Source organism: Delphinapterus leucas, chromosome 6 (genome assembly GCF_059928025.1).
Source record: "Delphinapterus leucas isolate spDelLeu-1000000601 "Yukka" chromosome 6, BTC_Dleu_Yukka2, whole genome shotgun sequence".
Classification (NCBI taxonomy): domain Eukaryota; kingdom Metazoa; phylum Chordata; class Mammalia; order Artiodactyla; family Monodontidae; genus Delphinapterus; species Delphinapterus leucas.
In genome coordinates this window covers 74,171,950-74,189,002 of record NC_143134.1, presented here as the reverse complement: position 1 = coordinate 74,189,002, position 17,053 = coordinate 74,171,950, and the positions used below count along the sequence as shown (strand labels likewise).

The following is a 17,053-nucleotide window of genomic DNA, read 5'->3' as shown; positions in this document are numbered from 1 at the left end:
TCAATGATGAGCATGATTAACTCAACTCACTACACCCGAGTTCCAAAAAACTAGGACAAGGATAAGACTGGGAGACAAGCGGGTAGAGATTACCAGAAAGACTGGCCATTGTACTAGTTACGCTGCTTATTCTTTGTTTGCCCCCTTCCACCTTAAGAGTCCCCATTACGTTCTATGCCCATCTCTGCCCTATTCACTTCCCTAGGAGGCTGAGCTCCACAGGTTACCCTCTGTCTTCCACTTGGGTTTGGTCAAGAGGAGGTATCAGCAGGAAATCAGAGGGTGGGAAAAGAGAGAAGTTGGGGTATTTATACCTCCCTGACAAGCTCAGTCCCTGACAACTCCAAACCTCACCAGGCTATGGTTACCCTGATCCCTCCCTTGACCCTTTAGTCCTGGGAGAATTCATAGCTTTTTGATATTGTGAGTCCTGGGATACCTCTCCATCACTTCTTGATTTTTTTGGTTTCCTTCATTATCTTCACCCATACCTCTGTGGACCAGGTCATTAAGCTACTATTACGAAATTCTTTTTAGCAAACCCTTTTGAGGGTGCCGTCTCTTTTCTCCCTTGACCCTGACCTAAATACCTATGGAGAGTTTTAGGGCAATAAGTACTCCAATAAAGGGTTTTTTCTCTCATAATTCCTATCACTCTATAGCACAAGGGATGTATGGGAGACTGAGTAATCACATATTAGCTCACAACACTATCTCTCCCCTTACTGCCGTGCATCCTGACTGACCTTGGAGACAAAATGGCACATATCTAAAGGATGTAGCAAGGACCAAGGTCAGCGTAGATCAGTAGATACTTGCAGGATTAACACTGTTTGCATTCCAATGACCGCCTGAATATGTTTAAGATAAAGCTACAGTACATATTTCACATTGGGGATTGGCAACAAATAGCTGTAGACTACATTCTGAAAAAGTAAGTATTTTCACACGTGTTATGGGCCATTTCTAATCTCAGCATCAAAGCCAGGTCCATCTGTACGTTTCCAATCTTTGATCCTACCCATAACCTCCTCAGCAAGTCCTTCCCTGGCTACCTTATCTTAGTAGGGTGTTCCACACCCGCCCATTATTACCACGCCAAGTTCATTTCCCCTGAACATGCATTACAATTTGTGCTTATATTTTTTTCTTTACTTGTTATTACTCAAATTCTCCATTAGACTGTAAATTCCATCAGGGCAAGGGACAGTTTTCTAGGACGTAGAAGGCCCTTAATAAATATTTCTTCAGTGAATAAATGGTGAAAAACAGGAGTGACACAAAATGCAAAAAGAGAGTAGAAGAGGACCAATTCCCTGCACCATCATGTTTATGGGTGGTGGACCTTACATGACAGACTTTGTAGTCAAAACATACTTTTCAGATCTCGCTCCCTTGTAGTGTATACAAGGATGCTCGCTGTGTTTGAGGCTCTAAATATCTCTAACGAGGAGACTTCAAGTCTGAGTGTGTTTGCCTTATTTAAAACAGCATTCAGCACAGCCCCAAACACAGATGGGCACTTCATAAATATTACTGAAGAATGATGACACTGAGGATTATTTAATACCTCCTCATGGGGTGGAGACAGACCTTGGGCCACAAACATAGCGTGAATGTGCTTTACTTCTCAAATAATCTGAAGCAAAATTATTTCATCTGCAACCACAAATCAGACACATTCAGAATGACAAAGCCCCAAAAGAATGCCATTTTCAAGACTGAAACTGTATTATTCTGGGGTAAATGGAATCCTTGTTTCAGTGATACTGTAAGAGCAGAAATTAAAGATACTAAAAGTCTTCCCTCGGGGAACAACTGTTATCTGTGAACAATGAAAGTTTGTCTGAATAATTCATCAGCTTCAACGATGCAGGCCCCCCTTATTGGGGAATTCCAGGAGTTTGGGCAAGTGCATCATTGAATGTGTCTCAGCCACTCCGTTGCCATTCTGCCAGGGACTGGCATTTATGGGTACATTCCTATGATTTTATTAATTTAAAAAAATAACCTATATGGGAAACCACTGTCAAGATAAAATTTTGAGGGTGCATTTATTTTACTAAGAAGAAAGAAGCTTATAAAGCGTCCATCATGAGAATCCACCTGGGACTCCACAAGAGATCACATACCCAAAACAAATCACCACGTCAGAGCCCCACAGAATTCTGAATCCCAACCAGCAAGCATGAATAATCCTTTTAAATGGTCACTTACATATCAGAACAGGTCCTTTGTGAAATTTCTAAGCAAGGCCTCTGGTTTCTGACTGAAACAGAGATTTATTGGGAAGGGGGGATGAAGTGAAATCAAGAACTACTGGGAAATTTCCACGAGAAAAGAGGACAAATGGTTTTTGTTGTCAGAATAAAACCAGCCTCTCCTGGCCAGGGTTCAGAAAGCTGCTGACTACCCCACAGGAGAGTTGAGCAATATTTTCAACTGGTTTCTCAGGGACCATCCTGATTAAGTTGTAGTTATGGGGCAGATGCAATAGTTTCAAATCCTGGGTCGCTGTCTTATTAGCTGTGTAACCTTGTACAAGTCATTTAACCTCTCTGATAACTGTTTCAACATCTTTAATATGTTGAGAGTTAATGCCTACCCAATTACGTTACTAAATTATTGCAAAAATCAAGTGAGTTCAAATTTCCGAAAGTTCTTTCTAAATTATAAGATTCTGTATAAGTGGAAGGTGTTATTAAATATGCTCGCACAATATTAAATACCGCACATAGGACTCAGAAGACTCTATGACTCTGGGTTCTCCATTTCTAGCGATGGTCTGGTTTTTGCTTTGCTCTCTACAGTTTCACTGAATCTTTTTTTTTTTTTTTTTAAAGAAAGATATAAACAAAGGTAAAGGGGAAAAAACGGCATCATACATCCTACTTTTTGGTGCTGCTAGGCAAGAATTTTAGGCTGAGGCTTGGTTCATTACCATGACTTGATATCAATATCACCTGAGGGATAGAAGTAAAATAGGGAGCATCCCAAAGGCATGTGATTCATCTCCCCACTGATGGAAGAAGAAAACATCAATTTACAGGAACCAGTTATATTTCTAATTACTAGCAGCAAACAACTGGAAAACTAAATTTATAAAACTATTCCATTACAATAGCATGAAAAGATATAAAATACTCATGAATCAACTTAACAAAAATTGTGTAAGACTTCCACACTAAACTACAAAACATACGTAAGAGAAATTAACCTACAAAGTATGCAAAAGAAATTAAAGAAAACTAAATAAATTGAGAGATATATCACATTCACGGACTAGAAATCTCAATATTATTAAAATGCAATTCTTCCTAAATTTCTCTATGGATTCAACACAATCTCAATCAAAATCTCAACAGGCTCTGGTAAAAAAATGACAAGTTGATTCTAAAATGTACATAGAAATGCAAAGGACCTAAGATACATAACTTTGTCTATATGGAGAAAAAGAAAATAGAGTTGGAGGAGTCACCTGATTTAAACATCTACTTTAAAACTTCAATAATCAAGACAATGTAATATTGGCATAGGGATAGACAATAGATTAATGGGACAGAAGGGAGAATCTTGAAATAGACCCTCATATATATGGTCAACTGATTTTTAACAAATACATCAAGGGAAAAGTAAATTGTTTTCAATAACAACTGGATGTGGGGAAAAAGTGAACCTCACACAAAAATTAATTCAAAATCGGGACTTCCCTGGTGGCACAGTGGTTAAGAATCTGCCTGCCAATGCAGGGGACACGGGTTCAAGCCCTGATCTAGGAATATCCCACATGCTGTGGAGCAGCTAAGCCCGTGTGCCACAACTACTGGGCCTGTGCTCTAGAGCCCGCTGGCCACAACTACTGAGCCCGCGTGCCACAACTACTGAAGCCCGTGCACCTAGAGCCCATGCTCCACAGCAAAGGGAAGCCACCACAATGAGAAGCCCACACACCACAACAAAGAGTAGCCCCCACTCACCACAACTAGAGAGAAAGCCTGCATGCAGCAACGAAGACCCAATGCAGCCAAAAATTAATTAATTAATTTTCAAAAATTAATTCAAAATCATCATAGACTTAAATGTAAAAATTAAAACTACAATGATTCTAGAAGAAAACATAGGAAAAACATCTTTTTGACCTTTGGGTAAGCAAAGATTTCCTATAGAGGATAAAAAAAGTATATACCAACTATATAAGAAAAAAAATTAGCCATCATCAAAATTGAAAACTTATGCTCATCAAAAGACACAATTAAGAAAAAAAAAATGGTTCTGAAGAACCTAGGGGCAGGACAGGAATAAAGACACAGACATAGAGCATGGACTTGAGGACACGGGGAGGGGGAAGGGTAAGCTGGGACGAAGTGAGAGAGTGGCATGGACTTATATACACTACCAAATGTAAAATAGATAGCTAGTGGGAAGCAGCCGCATAGCACAGGGAGATCAGCTTGGTGCTTTGTGACCACCTAGAGGGGTGGGATAGGGAGGGTAGGAGGGAGACGCAAGAGGAAGGAGATGTGGGGATATATGTATATGTATAGCTGATTCACTTTGTTATAAAGCAGAAACTAACACACTATTGTAAAGCAATTATACTCCAATAAAGATGTTAAAAAAAATAAAGAATTTGAAAAGGAAAGTGACAGGGAGAAAATGTTTGTAATACATATATCTGACAAAAGACTTATTATCCAGGGAAATCCCTGGTGGTCCAGTGGTTAGGACTCTGTACTCTCACTGCCAAGGGCCTGCTTTCAGTCTCTGGTCAGGGAACTAAGAAAGATCCCACAAGCCGGTGGTGTGGCCAAAAGAAAAAAAAAGATGTATTATTCAGAATATATAAAGAACTTCTATAAATCAATAACAAAAAGACAAACAGTGCATTTTTAATTCAGCAAATACATTCTGAACCGGTACATAACAGAAGAGCTCACAAGTGGACAATAAGCGTATGAAAATGAGCTCAACATCACTAGAACGATGTAAATCTAAACCAAAATAAGATAATATTTTGCACTCACTAGAATGGTTAAAATAAAAAACACTGACGACACCAAATGTTGTTGAGGATATGAAGCAACTAGAACTCTCACACACTGCAGATAGGAGTACATGATGGAGAATATCTTGGCAGTTTCTTGTAAAATTAAGCATACATCTACCCTACAATCAGGATTCTACTCCTAGATGTTAACTAAAGAAATGTAGATGTGTCCACAAAAAGAAGTGTAAGAATGCTTATAATGGCATGATTCATAGTAGCTAATAAGTGGAAACAACCCAAATGTTCATCAAGAGGAGACTGGAAAAGTAAACTGTGATATATTCATACATTGGCATACTACAGTGCAACAGAGGAGGATGAACTAGTGACAGATGCAATGGAAGTGGATGAATCAAAAAATATACATTAAATGAAAAAACCAGTAACAAACGAGTACATAGTATATGACTCTATTTATGTGAAGTTCAAGAACAGGCAAAACCTAAATACGGCAGCAGAAATTATGACAATGGGTGCCTAAGGGGCATTGAAAGGAGGATGGGGGAACTATAGGGGGTGATGGGAATGTTCTATATCTTATTCTGGATGGTTGTTACCCAGATGTATACATTTTTCAAAACTCATTGAATTGTAGCCTTAAGATTATTTATTTGACTGCATATAAGATGTACTTAATGAATGACTGAATGAATGGTAACACCATGGGGAGATAACCACACAAATCCAGAAGGTGGGATTCTGCAGGACAACTGGTCAGGTCTCTTAAAAAATTACTGTCATTAAGTAAGAGATAAAGGGATTGTGGTAGATTATAAAAGACTTAAGAGATGTAACAACCAGATGCAATGTATGGTGTTAGACAGGATGCTGCTTTGGGCAAACCCTCTATTAAAGACATTCTGGGGACACTTGGAGGAAATTTTAATATGATCTTGGTTTTAGATGACATAAAAATGTATTAATACAAAGTGGGAGATTGTTGATAGAAAAAAAAACAAGTTACAAGGCAGTATGTACTTTCAGATCTCCTTTTGGTTTTTACAAAAAGGCAAATATATATTATATATTGTGTATATTATATATGATTTAGAACTATGTATGTATATTATATATGTATATAAAGAGATCCAATAAGGAATATCAATTAACATAAGTAAGTCAGGCAGAGAGATATGGTGTTTATATTTTCTTATTTTTCTGTCTTTTCTAACTTTCCACCATAAACAAATACTGCTTCCACAATAATATACGTTGCTTGAAAATATTAGTCTCTGAAATTCACCGTTTTATAAGACAAGGTAAAAGATGGATGGATAGGGCCAGGAGAAAGAAACCTCAGACTGTTCTATCTACTAAGTGAGTCTCCTATTGGGCATTTTCCACGAGTATCTCATTTCATTCTCACAACAAACCTATGATGTATCTTCCCCGTTTTTACATAACTGATGATGATACAAACGAGCATTTTAACATAATATTACCTGACCTCAAGACTCATGTTCTTTCCACCTCACTTACATATTTAGTAAGTTTTCTTACTAAACATTTGTGAAGTATTTACTATGAACCAGGCATTCTGTTACATGTTTTACAAGAATCACCTCAATCCTACCTCATAACAATCCATGTAAGGATGATACTGTTATAACCCTCGTTTTAAAAATAAGAAAACAGAGGCACAGAAATCAAGTAAGTCCCCCAAGTTCCCAACAGCTAAAAAGTAGCAGAACCAAGAATCAAGTTCAGGCCACCTGATTCTTCACACACCTACCCAGTATACTACAGCATGTCTCTAAGTTCCCATGCTTTCAACAAGTTCCCAGTGGAGTAGGGGAGTATGAGTGACAGCTACCAGCAAAGGGAACATTGATATCAGAGGCCTGCCATGAAGGCTTTCATGGTGACATCCTTGCTTACCTGTCCAGGGCTGTGCTGGTGGGCATACTCCTCCCAAACCCTCGGACCCCCATCTGACGGAAATACGGAATGCAAGAGAGGTTGGCAGCAATGATGGCCAGGGAGTCGGAAGGGCTCACGAAGAAGCCATTTTGGCCTAGGATCATATAACGGTCCTGTGGGAAAGAATGTGTGAAAATGTTCAGGCAAAGGCATCTGCCGCCAGCAGCCCATTCCCATCATCATTACAAGCCACTTTACTGCCATTCCACATTTAAACAACATAAAACAACTTGAATGAGGCCAAAGAGGGCATGGGAAACCAACATCTCTGAATATTACAGGGCCCACGATCTTGACACGACTGGGAATATATCCCACCTGTCGAAATGTGGATGACTTCCTCAGGCTTCAGTAGCCTCTATATTCTTAATTCACACTTTCCCCCAAACATAATGGAGAACAGAGATTATTGCTAAAATAGCTCGCTTCTTAACATGGTGATTTCAACAAAATCAGCCATAATAAAGATGTATTGCATGAATTTTTTAAAAAAAGAAATAACCTCTTTATAACATAAGCTTACTTGAAAAAAGAAAAGTAATGGCTATTTAAGCACAATGCTTGGCCATTAGATAGAAGGGCAGATGCAGAGCCAGTTAGGGCTCATATGCCCCATACATGTCAGCCCCAGAGGTATCCAATAGCTCTCTGGTTTCCAGTGCTTGGCTCATTATATAGCAAAAGGACCAGCAGGCAGAAAACTTTCCTACTTACCCCATCAGCATCAAATGCAGCTCCAAACCCATATTCCCCTCCTTTCATAGCTTCCAGAAGGGTCGTTGCATATGTCAGGTTGGGGTCAGGATGCTGCCCTCCAAAATCTTCCAGGGGAACACAGTTGATTGCAGAATTGGCTGGGGCCCCCAGCTCATCACACAGGACTTTTCTCACATACGGTCCCATAACTGAAAAAAATATACAGCAATATGAGATCTTTGCAGAACCTCTGCCCCCACCCCCCCCCCCACAACCAAGGGTGTTTTGCTCTGCTTAGAACAAGAAGGTTACTTAATAGCTCAAGAAAAAAAAAGATAAATTCTACAAGTTTTCTCAAGACACAACACAGAATAATATTTACTTCAACTACTACTCATTGAGCATCTGCTATGTGCCAGTGACTGTGTCAGGCATATAGAAGTTGTATTCAATAATCCAGTTCCATGAAATTTCTCTCCAAAACTTATCTAAAATATTGCCAGAAATAAATCAACTACCTAACAATGATTTATTGACTGTTACTTTTTATGTACGAAAAGCTTCAGCTGAATATATGCAAAAGCACTAATAGGCCCTAGCAACATTCTTTGTCTCTACAGTCGTTTTAACTCTGCCAAGTGTATAATTAAACACTGTAAAACACGGAAGCACATAAAACTAAGCACATTTTACAAAATAAATGTTAAGGAGCTGTGTTTTCCAGTTCAACACACAGTCGTGGAGTGCCTAACACAGGACTCCTATGTGAAGAATGGAGGGCATCAAGGGATGCAAAGCACCCAATTCCGACATTACTGGGCTCTCAATCTAGCAGTGGGATGAGTCAAATCTACAGGTGAGTGACTGCAATGGTAAGACTAGTTCTATTCAATGTATATTTATGAAATAATACAATCCAATGGCTTGAAAGAAGAAATGACCACAGGCAAGGCTTCAAGAAGAAGGCAGCATTTCTGGGAGGACTTGGAAGAATATAAATTTGACAGGAGTGAGGACGCCATCCAAATGGAAAGAACACTATAAGCAAGGGAACGGAGCCTGGGGTAGAACATACAGCAAGCACACTTGGGGATCAGCACATAATCCTGTTGGCTGAAATATATCAAAGTACTGCTTTCCATTTATTTTCCACTAATACAATTCAAACCTCAAAGAGTGAACATCTTTTGATTTTTCCTGCCCAGCACCCCTTTCCCCTTCCTCCGGTAGCAGCATCTTGGGTTTCCTTTGGAGAACCAATCCTTTTCCCGTCTCAGTTCATGTGATCAGGATGTGGCTAAACCCTACTTACCCTAAGGCTGGGGAGGTGACCTAGGTCTGCCACTCAGTATCCTCCATCCCTCAACCAGAGTGACTGATTCAGAGACGAACGCACAGTACAAGCTAGGCAATGAGGCTCAAATCCGAAACATCACTCAAACTGTTTGGAAAGAGACGCTGTCTTCCCTCTAGGCCAGATAAAGCTAAGGTAAGAAACTGAAAGAGCCTTTTCTGGGGAAAAGAACCAGCCCAATAGGAAAAAGCAAAACAGCCCAGCCAGAAGACCTCAGAGTGAAGCCCTTGGAAGATAAGTTCCACACATGGGCTCAGAGCTCCCAACAAAATTTTTAGTACCTCCCTCTTAAACATGCCAGGCAGCCAACGACCACCAAACTTTTGAGGAATGCATCTAACATGAGACCAAAACAAAGAGAGTAAAGAGCAACCTGGAGAAAGCAGAAGCTACACAGAGAGAAAAAATATTTTAAAGTATATTTCAGTCATATCCTAATAGAGATCAACAAGATGTGACAGAATGGCTAAAACTGAAGAGACTGACAATACCAAGTGTTGGTGAGGACATGGAGAAACTGAAGCCTTCATACTCTGCTGGTATTGCAAACGGTACACTTTGGAAAACAGTTTGGCAGTTTCTTATTAAGTTAAACATATACATCATATGACCCAGCATTTCCACTCCTAGGTATTTATCCATCCAAGACAAAGGAAATCATATATCCCCATAAAGAACTTGTTCATAAATCTTTATAGCAGCTTTGTTTTGTAGTAGCCAAAACGTAAAAATAACCCTAATTGTATCAACTGGTGAATGGATAAACAATATGTAGTACATCCTTACTATGGAATACTACTCAACAGTAACAAGGAATAACTACTGATATATACAACACCATGAAGGCATCTCTAAAACATTATGGTGAGTGAAAGAAGCCTGAAGAAAAAGGCTACATATTGTATGCTTCCATTTAAATGGCTTTCTGGAAAAGGCAAAACTGGGGCAGTTGGGGGGGGCGTGGTGGACAAAAAGCAGATGACTGATTGCCAGGGACTAGGGGAAGGAGGAGGGGTAAGACTATAAAGAGCCACAAAAGAACTTGTGGAAGTGAGAGAAATATTCCATATCTTGATTGTCAGAGTGGTTACATGACTATATATGTTTGTCAATCCTCATGAAACTGTATACCAACAAGGTATCAATTTTACTACATATAAATTATATACCTCAGTAAACCTGACTTATTAAAAAAAGATATGGCATTCATGAAAGATGAATAGGAAGCTATTTTTAAAAAGAGATTATTTGGAAAACAAAACAAAAGTTTTGGGAAATTAAAAATATGATAGTGGAATGAAAAACTTAACGGAAAGACTTGGAGATAAAGCTGAGGAAATCCCCCAGAAAGTAGCAAAAAACAAAGAGAAAGAAAATGGGTGGTGGGGAAAAGAATAGGATAATTAAAGGATCAGTCAAGTAGGGCCAATATCTAAACAACAGCCATTCTGGAAAGGAAGGAAAGAGAAAATAATGGAGGAAATCATCCAAGAAGTAATGTAAGAAAATTTCCCAGAATTAAAGGACACAAGTTTCTAGATTAAGAGGATCCTCCAAGTTCTCAGCACAATAGAGGAAAACAGTCTCACACTAAGACTCATCATTGTGAAAAGAAGGAACACTGAAGATATGTCAAAGGCCCGAAAAGCCACCAGAAAAGAACAAAGAAAGATTTCATACCATAGATTAAAAATCAGAACAGCATCAGATTTCTCAAGTTCAGCAGTAATAGCTAGAAGACAATGGAGCAATGCCCTCAAACTTCTGAAGAAAAGTAATAGCCAACCTAGATTTCTATATCCAGATAAATAGCAATTCAGAGTGAGCACAGAAAAAAGCCATTTTCAGATATGCAATGACTCAAAACATTTACCTCCCATGAGCTTTCTCTCACAGAGTTCCTGGAGAACTTGTTCCTCCAAAATGTAGGAGTAAATCAAGAAAGTGGAAGACAAAGGATCCAGAAATAGGAGAGTCAGCATAAGAAAGGGGTAAAGGGAATTACAGGATGATGCTAAGTGGAGATTCCAGGACAACAGCAGCTCACAGAGCAACCAGTGCAGAGCAGAGGAGATCCCAGGTCTCCAGGAAAATGAAGTGAGAGAAGATTTAGACACTGGGAGAATATGAGGGTTAAGAGTGGTAAATACACTTCACAAAACCTAAACAGTGAGAAAACAGGACAATTACTAATTCCACAGAAGAAGTTGTATGTAAGGAAAATATTATTACAGTATTTTTCATGGCTCAGCAGTGTTATGATAATGTAGACAGTAGATACTGATCTTCCCAAAATGATGATATAATTAGTTTAAGGAAGTGTGCTTGGATTTAGTGACTGGAGAGGGTGAAAACGAGCTGCCACCTCATCTTCCATGGTATGAAATCAGTAATGCCCCAAACTGAAAAATCAACAAGGAGCATTATATTCATAGTATTTAGTAACAGGAAGACCAATACTTTAAAAAAAAAAAAAAAAACACTGAAAGAGTTTAAAGAAAAAAGGTAGCCTCTGAAAAGTAGGAAATTGGGGGAAGGAGTTGGGAATGGATTTTTTCATAATAAACTTTGAACTATTTGACCTTTTAAACTGTGTACGTATCAAAAACAATTTTAAGGGCTTCCCTGGTGGCGCAGTGGTTGAGAGTCCGCCTGCTGAGGCACGGGACACGGGCTCGTGCCCTGGTCCGGGAGGATCCCACATGCCGCAGAGCGGTTGGGCCCATGAGCCATGGCCACTGAGCCTGCGCGTCCGGAGCCTGTGCTCCGCAACGGGAGAGGCCACAACAGTGAGAGGCCCGCGTACCACACACACTCAAAAAAAACAATTTTAATAACTACTGTTTTGCTATCTCCACTCTAACAGTCATAGCCTCAAAACCTTTTGTTCAAGCTTTGTTTTCATTTGCATCAAAAGAGAGAAATTAGAGCCCTCAAGTTTTCCAGAGCATCCCAAATACCTGAACACACACACACACTGTATGAATATCTATAAATCCAGCCTTCCTCTTAATCCCAGAAACCCAACACACACTGAGGTCTCCTTTACCATTTCTTGCCCACCACTTGGTAGGAGAACACGCATTTACCTCCATGCATGGCATCAATTCGGATCTTCAGTTGGCTGGGCCCAGTCAGCAAACTCTTGATGGCATTAAAGTCAAAGATGGTCCGAAGGAGGTTGAGATAGATATCCACTGGGTCCACTATCTCCACTAAGGATAGGAAAGCAAAAGGAGACACCAGTGACTACCCACGAAGGATACTTGGAAGCATAAAAATGCATGAAATTAGGATCACAATCACATCATAACCCCAGACATTTACATGGGAAGCGAAGCATCCATTTGCAGACAAAATCACAAATTAAAGCACAATCAAGATGCTGAAAAGTTTGCAGGTGATCAAAAGGTGTAAAAAATCTCAAGTTATAAATTCTTCTTTGCAAGTGAAAAAATCAACCACAAGAATAAAGTAGTTAAGATAAAACTATGCCTATTGTCGCTACTCCCACCTTCTTTCCCTCCCCCAAACTGCAACACCTCAAATGCTAAGAGGCATCTTGGCACAGCCGGTTGCCTCTCCTGTGGGGAATGGCCAAAGAATGACTCAACTGGCCTGAAACAAATCAAGAAGTGACCTCCGCAATGACTCCTACTTTCCAAATGCCATGGTGCCAACCAGATCCAGGTTCTGAATTGGTGGTGAAGGATATTTTTCCAAGTTTGTGTGAAGTCTCCTGCATGCCCAGTCTAGTACCAGTTTCAGGGTGAGCACCAGCTATTTAGAAATCCTCATTAAACACAAATGTTCTCCAGTGTCCTGCACCACCCAATGACCAGGCATGCAAAACAAGTCTTTTCCACTTATTTCACAGATTCATAAAGCCCAGAATACATCACATTTTTCAACCTTGGCAATCAGTACATAATTAATACTCAGAAAGTACTTTTCCTAGAAGCAATAAATATTTTATTTTAGGCACTAAAATTTGTCCACGAGCCCTGCTTTTTAAATTCGTAGTTAAATTTTGAAACTTATGTATGCTGTTTCTCAAATTTTTCAAAAAACATACTACTTTAGAATCCTGAAACACTTAAACCTGCACTAAAGATATTACCAATCCACCTTTAATAATTTTTAGTAAATCCAGGTGCAATATTTGATGGATGAGATTTTATATGTAATATGAAACTGTCCCTTCGTCTAGTCAAATACATGTCTAAAAATACTTTTTCTTGCACTTAAATCAAGGTAGTATGTGTGTCCATTCAAATATAATGTAATTACCGTTTACAGATAGTTTTTAATCATCTTTTGATATTTGGAGGATATTAATCTATAAGATAAATTAAAAGTTAATCTATATGAACTGTACATCTAAAAATGATTAACATGATATACTTTACGTTACATATATTTTACCACAATAAAAAACTAATCTATAAAATAAAAGGTTATGGTTTGAAGTTTTACTCACTCTACAATTTAGGATATTTTTGGCAATTATTTCATTCTGGTTCTTTTCAGAAATTCCTGAACCACTTGTCTAAATACATTTGGTATTTATGGCAGATAACACATAGTACCAAACAGAAATGTAAAAAACAAGGAAGCAAGTAGAATTCCATGAAAACTGAAAGTTCACATCACATAGTTCATGCTCTTCACCCTTTAAGGTGAAATGTCAAAGACTGATTTGTTTCCAATTAACTCAAGCCTTGCTCAACATTTAAAACAGCAAGAACACAGTACATAAATTATCCCAAATAATTATCTCCAAATTCTTCTTGGGAGCCAGGGAATGTCTCTATCTACCTCGTGGTATCTGTAGCATTATAGAAAACTCATCAAGCTAGCAATGTGGCTGGAGCAGTGGGCCTGAATCTGAGCTCACCAAACATCTGGGTCTCTTGGACAACAAATACAATTGTGAAGATACCATAAATAAATAAATAAAATTTCTTCCTGATGGTAATACCTGCTTTTTCTTAGTCATCTTATTTGCCAGTCCTTCTAAACATATGTAATCAAGTACACTTAAATCATTTGTTTAACATAAAATATCCCTTGCGGACTTCCCTGGTGGTGCAGTGGTTAAGAATCCACCTGCCAATGCAGGGGACACTGTTTCGAGTCCTGGTGCGGGAAGATCCCACATGCTGCGGAGCAACTAAGCCCGTGTGCCACAACTACTGAGCCTGCACTCTAGAACCTGCGAGCCACAACTAATGAGCCCGTTTGCCACAACTACTGAAGCCCGTGCACCTAGAGCCCGTGCTCCGCAACAAGAGAAGCCACCGCAATGAGAAGTCTGCGCACCGCAAGGAAGAGTAGCCCCCGCTCGCCGCAACTAGAGAAAGCCTGCGTGCAACAACGAAGACTCAACACGGACATATACATACATACACACATACATACATACATATATACATAAATAAAATTTGAAAATAAATAAATAAATAAAATATCCCTTGCTTTTAGTTGTCAAGCAATTGTGCAAGCGTGTGTGTGTGTGTGTGTGTGCGTGCAAACTCTCAACTAGATTAGTAAAATCAGGAACTGTTGCTTCCAATAAATATCACATGGTTTTCAATTAATTTCCGCTCACTAGCTAAGCAAGCAATTGACTCAAAATCTTCCAAGACAAATGTGGTAGAGTTGGCCCAACACTGTGACTCCAAACAGTCCATTTCAATCTCTTTTCTGTCCCTAAAATACCATGTGGCCATGAGCCAGGTATTTCACCTTTTTAACTAAATTAAATTACTTGTAAAATAAGGATACCATCTTAACACAAACTGGATTTAAGCTTATAGGGGCATTGAAGGAGTAAAAAATTGTTAGTTTTATTGCTACTTATATGCCTTCTAGGAAAAAAACAATAGGATAATATAAAGAGTGAAAAAATGATATGCATATACATGGCATTAATGTTGTTATATGGTTCAATATTAATCTACAAATTGAAAGGTTATAATGGAGGACTTAGAGGCTTTATTCATTCTACAATACAGGATAATATTTTTTGACAACTTCATCCCAGTTTTTCAATTCTTGAACCATTTTCCTAAATCCATTTGGTACTTTGTAAATTCCTTTGTAAAATCTCCTAACACGGAATGTAATATAGAGCAGGTGATCATCAATTGTGCATTGAATCAACATGAACTGCGTGGTTCTGGCTTGGAAAAGAAATGCCTACCTTCCATGGGAAATTTTAATAACCCCACTACCTTTTAAGGTCTCTTCTTAATTATCTAAAGTATTTCGGTATGTTCACCTTAATTGCTTAGAAAAGCAAAGACACGTTTTGGCTTCACAGCCTATTCCTGGAACACTGTAAAAGAGTCAGCCATGAAATGTTCCCTATGTCAAAAATGATAGAGAGTTTGGAAAGTCGTTTTTGAAAGTTTGCCAGTTCTAAGTATCTTGGCTGCCTTTATTTCTCTCTGCACCACACTCACATTACATCTAATTATCAAGTGCCACTCCTGAGATTGATAATTCTATCACTTTCGTGTGTGCTTTTCCCTGAAGAAAAACCCAGAGTCACCCCCATCCACGGAGTTATTCTGATTTCTTCAAAATACAGTTTCTCTGTTACCTCTAAACGGTTTGAATTTGTTCTCCAGGTCAAACTCTTGTCTTCCTAGTCGAGACAGGTCGATTCGTAAATCAGGGCATATGGCGTATTCCTCGATTGTTTTGCTGATCTGATAGATTTTGTCTGAGACGACATCTGGCGCAGGACCTAAAATTTGAAAATAATGCACCACCGAAAATAAATCTGCTTAAAAATTAAATCAGAGAAATGTTAGTTCCTCCTCCACCAAGCAGGAGAAAGATTCATTTCTGCTCTAGACAACGGTCACCAGTTCACAGTTCGATGTACCTCGATATTTCTTATCCTTCCACTCTGGAGGAAACGTGGCCAGCCTCACCTGTTCCATGTAGGCCAATAACCCACATGTTGGTTTGTTTTAATCCACTTCTAAACAATGATATGTCTTCCCTAAAAATAGTTGCACACCTGCCAGGGAGACCTGGTTATGTCATCAGCTTTATTCAGGATATGAGACACAAACAGGATATGCATTTGACAGAACTGAGGGATTCCAGATTTTAACTGCAGCTTCCCAAGTGCACCTAGAGAAAGAAAATACGATTTCTACTCCCAGATCTGCTGCCTATTTGATGCATAAGCTGACCAGGGTACATTATTTTCCCCAACTCACACTCTCTAGTGACTCCCAAGTTTTTAAAGTGAGGTTTAAAATATCTGATGCACTTCCTCACAAGGTCAAGCTGACAGTTAAGGTGAAGTGATAGGCTTTAAATGAACTGAACATGAAATCAATGGTTGTCCTCCTTTTTCTTTTCTTTTTAATTTTTATATCTTCATGCAAGCAACTTTAGGTTTTTTACAACGAGTTTGGGAATCAAATAAATAAGTAGATTGAAAGATCTAAAACATAAATAATTGATAACTTTGTATATTGATCTCACTCACCAGCTATATTATAACTTTCTACCGAACAGAAATTATTTCTTGATTTCTTTTATATCCCAGCGCTTGGAGCTACACTGTCCAATTCAATAGCTGCTAGCCACATGTGGCTCTTGAACATTTGAAATGTGACTAGTCAAACTGACATGTGCTGCAGTTACAAAATACACATCAAATTTTGAAGAGTTAATAGAAAAATAGAATACATTAATAATTTTTATAGTAACATGTTGAAGTGATAATATTTTGGATATATTAAGTTAAATAAAATATATTATTCATTTCACCTGCTTCTTTTTACTTTTTTAGGTAGCTACTAGAAAATTTTTAATTACAAATGTGGCTCACAATATATTTCTTTCTTTTTTTTTAACATCTTTATTGGAGTATAATAGCTTTACAATGGTGTGTTAGTTTCTGCTTTATAACAAAGTGAATCAACTATACATATACATATATCCCCATATCCCCTCCCTCTTGCATCTCCCTCCCCCACTCCCTATCCCACCCCTCTATGTGGTCACAA

General features: G+C 38.6%; 1 protein-coding gene across 1 annotated transcript in view; it reads right to left on the bottom strand.

Annotated features, from left to right (window-relative positions):
- PGM5 (phosphoglucomutase 5) overlaps window positions 1–17,053 on the bottom strand; it is a 191,819-nt gene that overhangs the window by 144,679 nt on the left and 30,087 nt on the right. The window contains exons 3-6 of the mRNA XM_022573561.3: window positions 15,625–15,771; window positions 12,107–12,232; window positions 7,682–7,872; window positions 6,926–7,080 (exon numbers count right to left, since the gene is read on the bottom strand). Of these exons, the coding sequence (XP_022429269.1) occupies window positions 6,926–7,080; window positions 7,682–7,872; window positions 12,107–12,232; window positions 15,625–15,771 (619 nt within the window). The remainder of the gene's footprint in view (window positions 1–6,925; window positions 7,081–7,681; window positions 7,873–12,106; window positions 12,233–15,624; window positions 15,772–17,053) is intronic.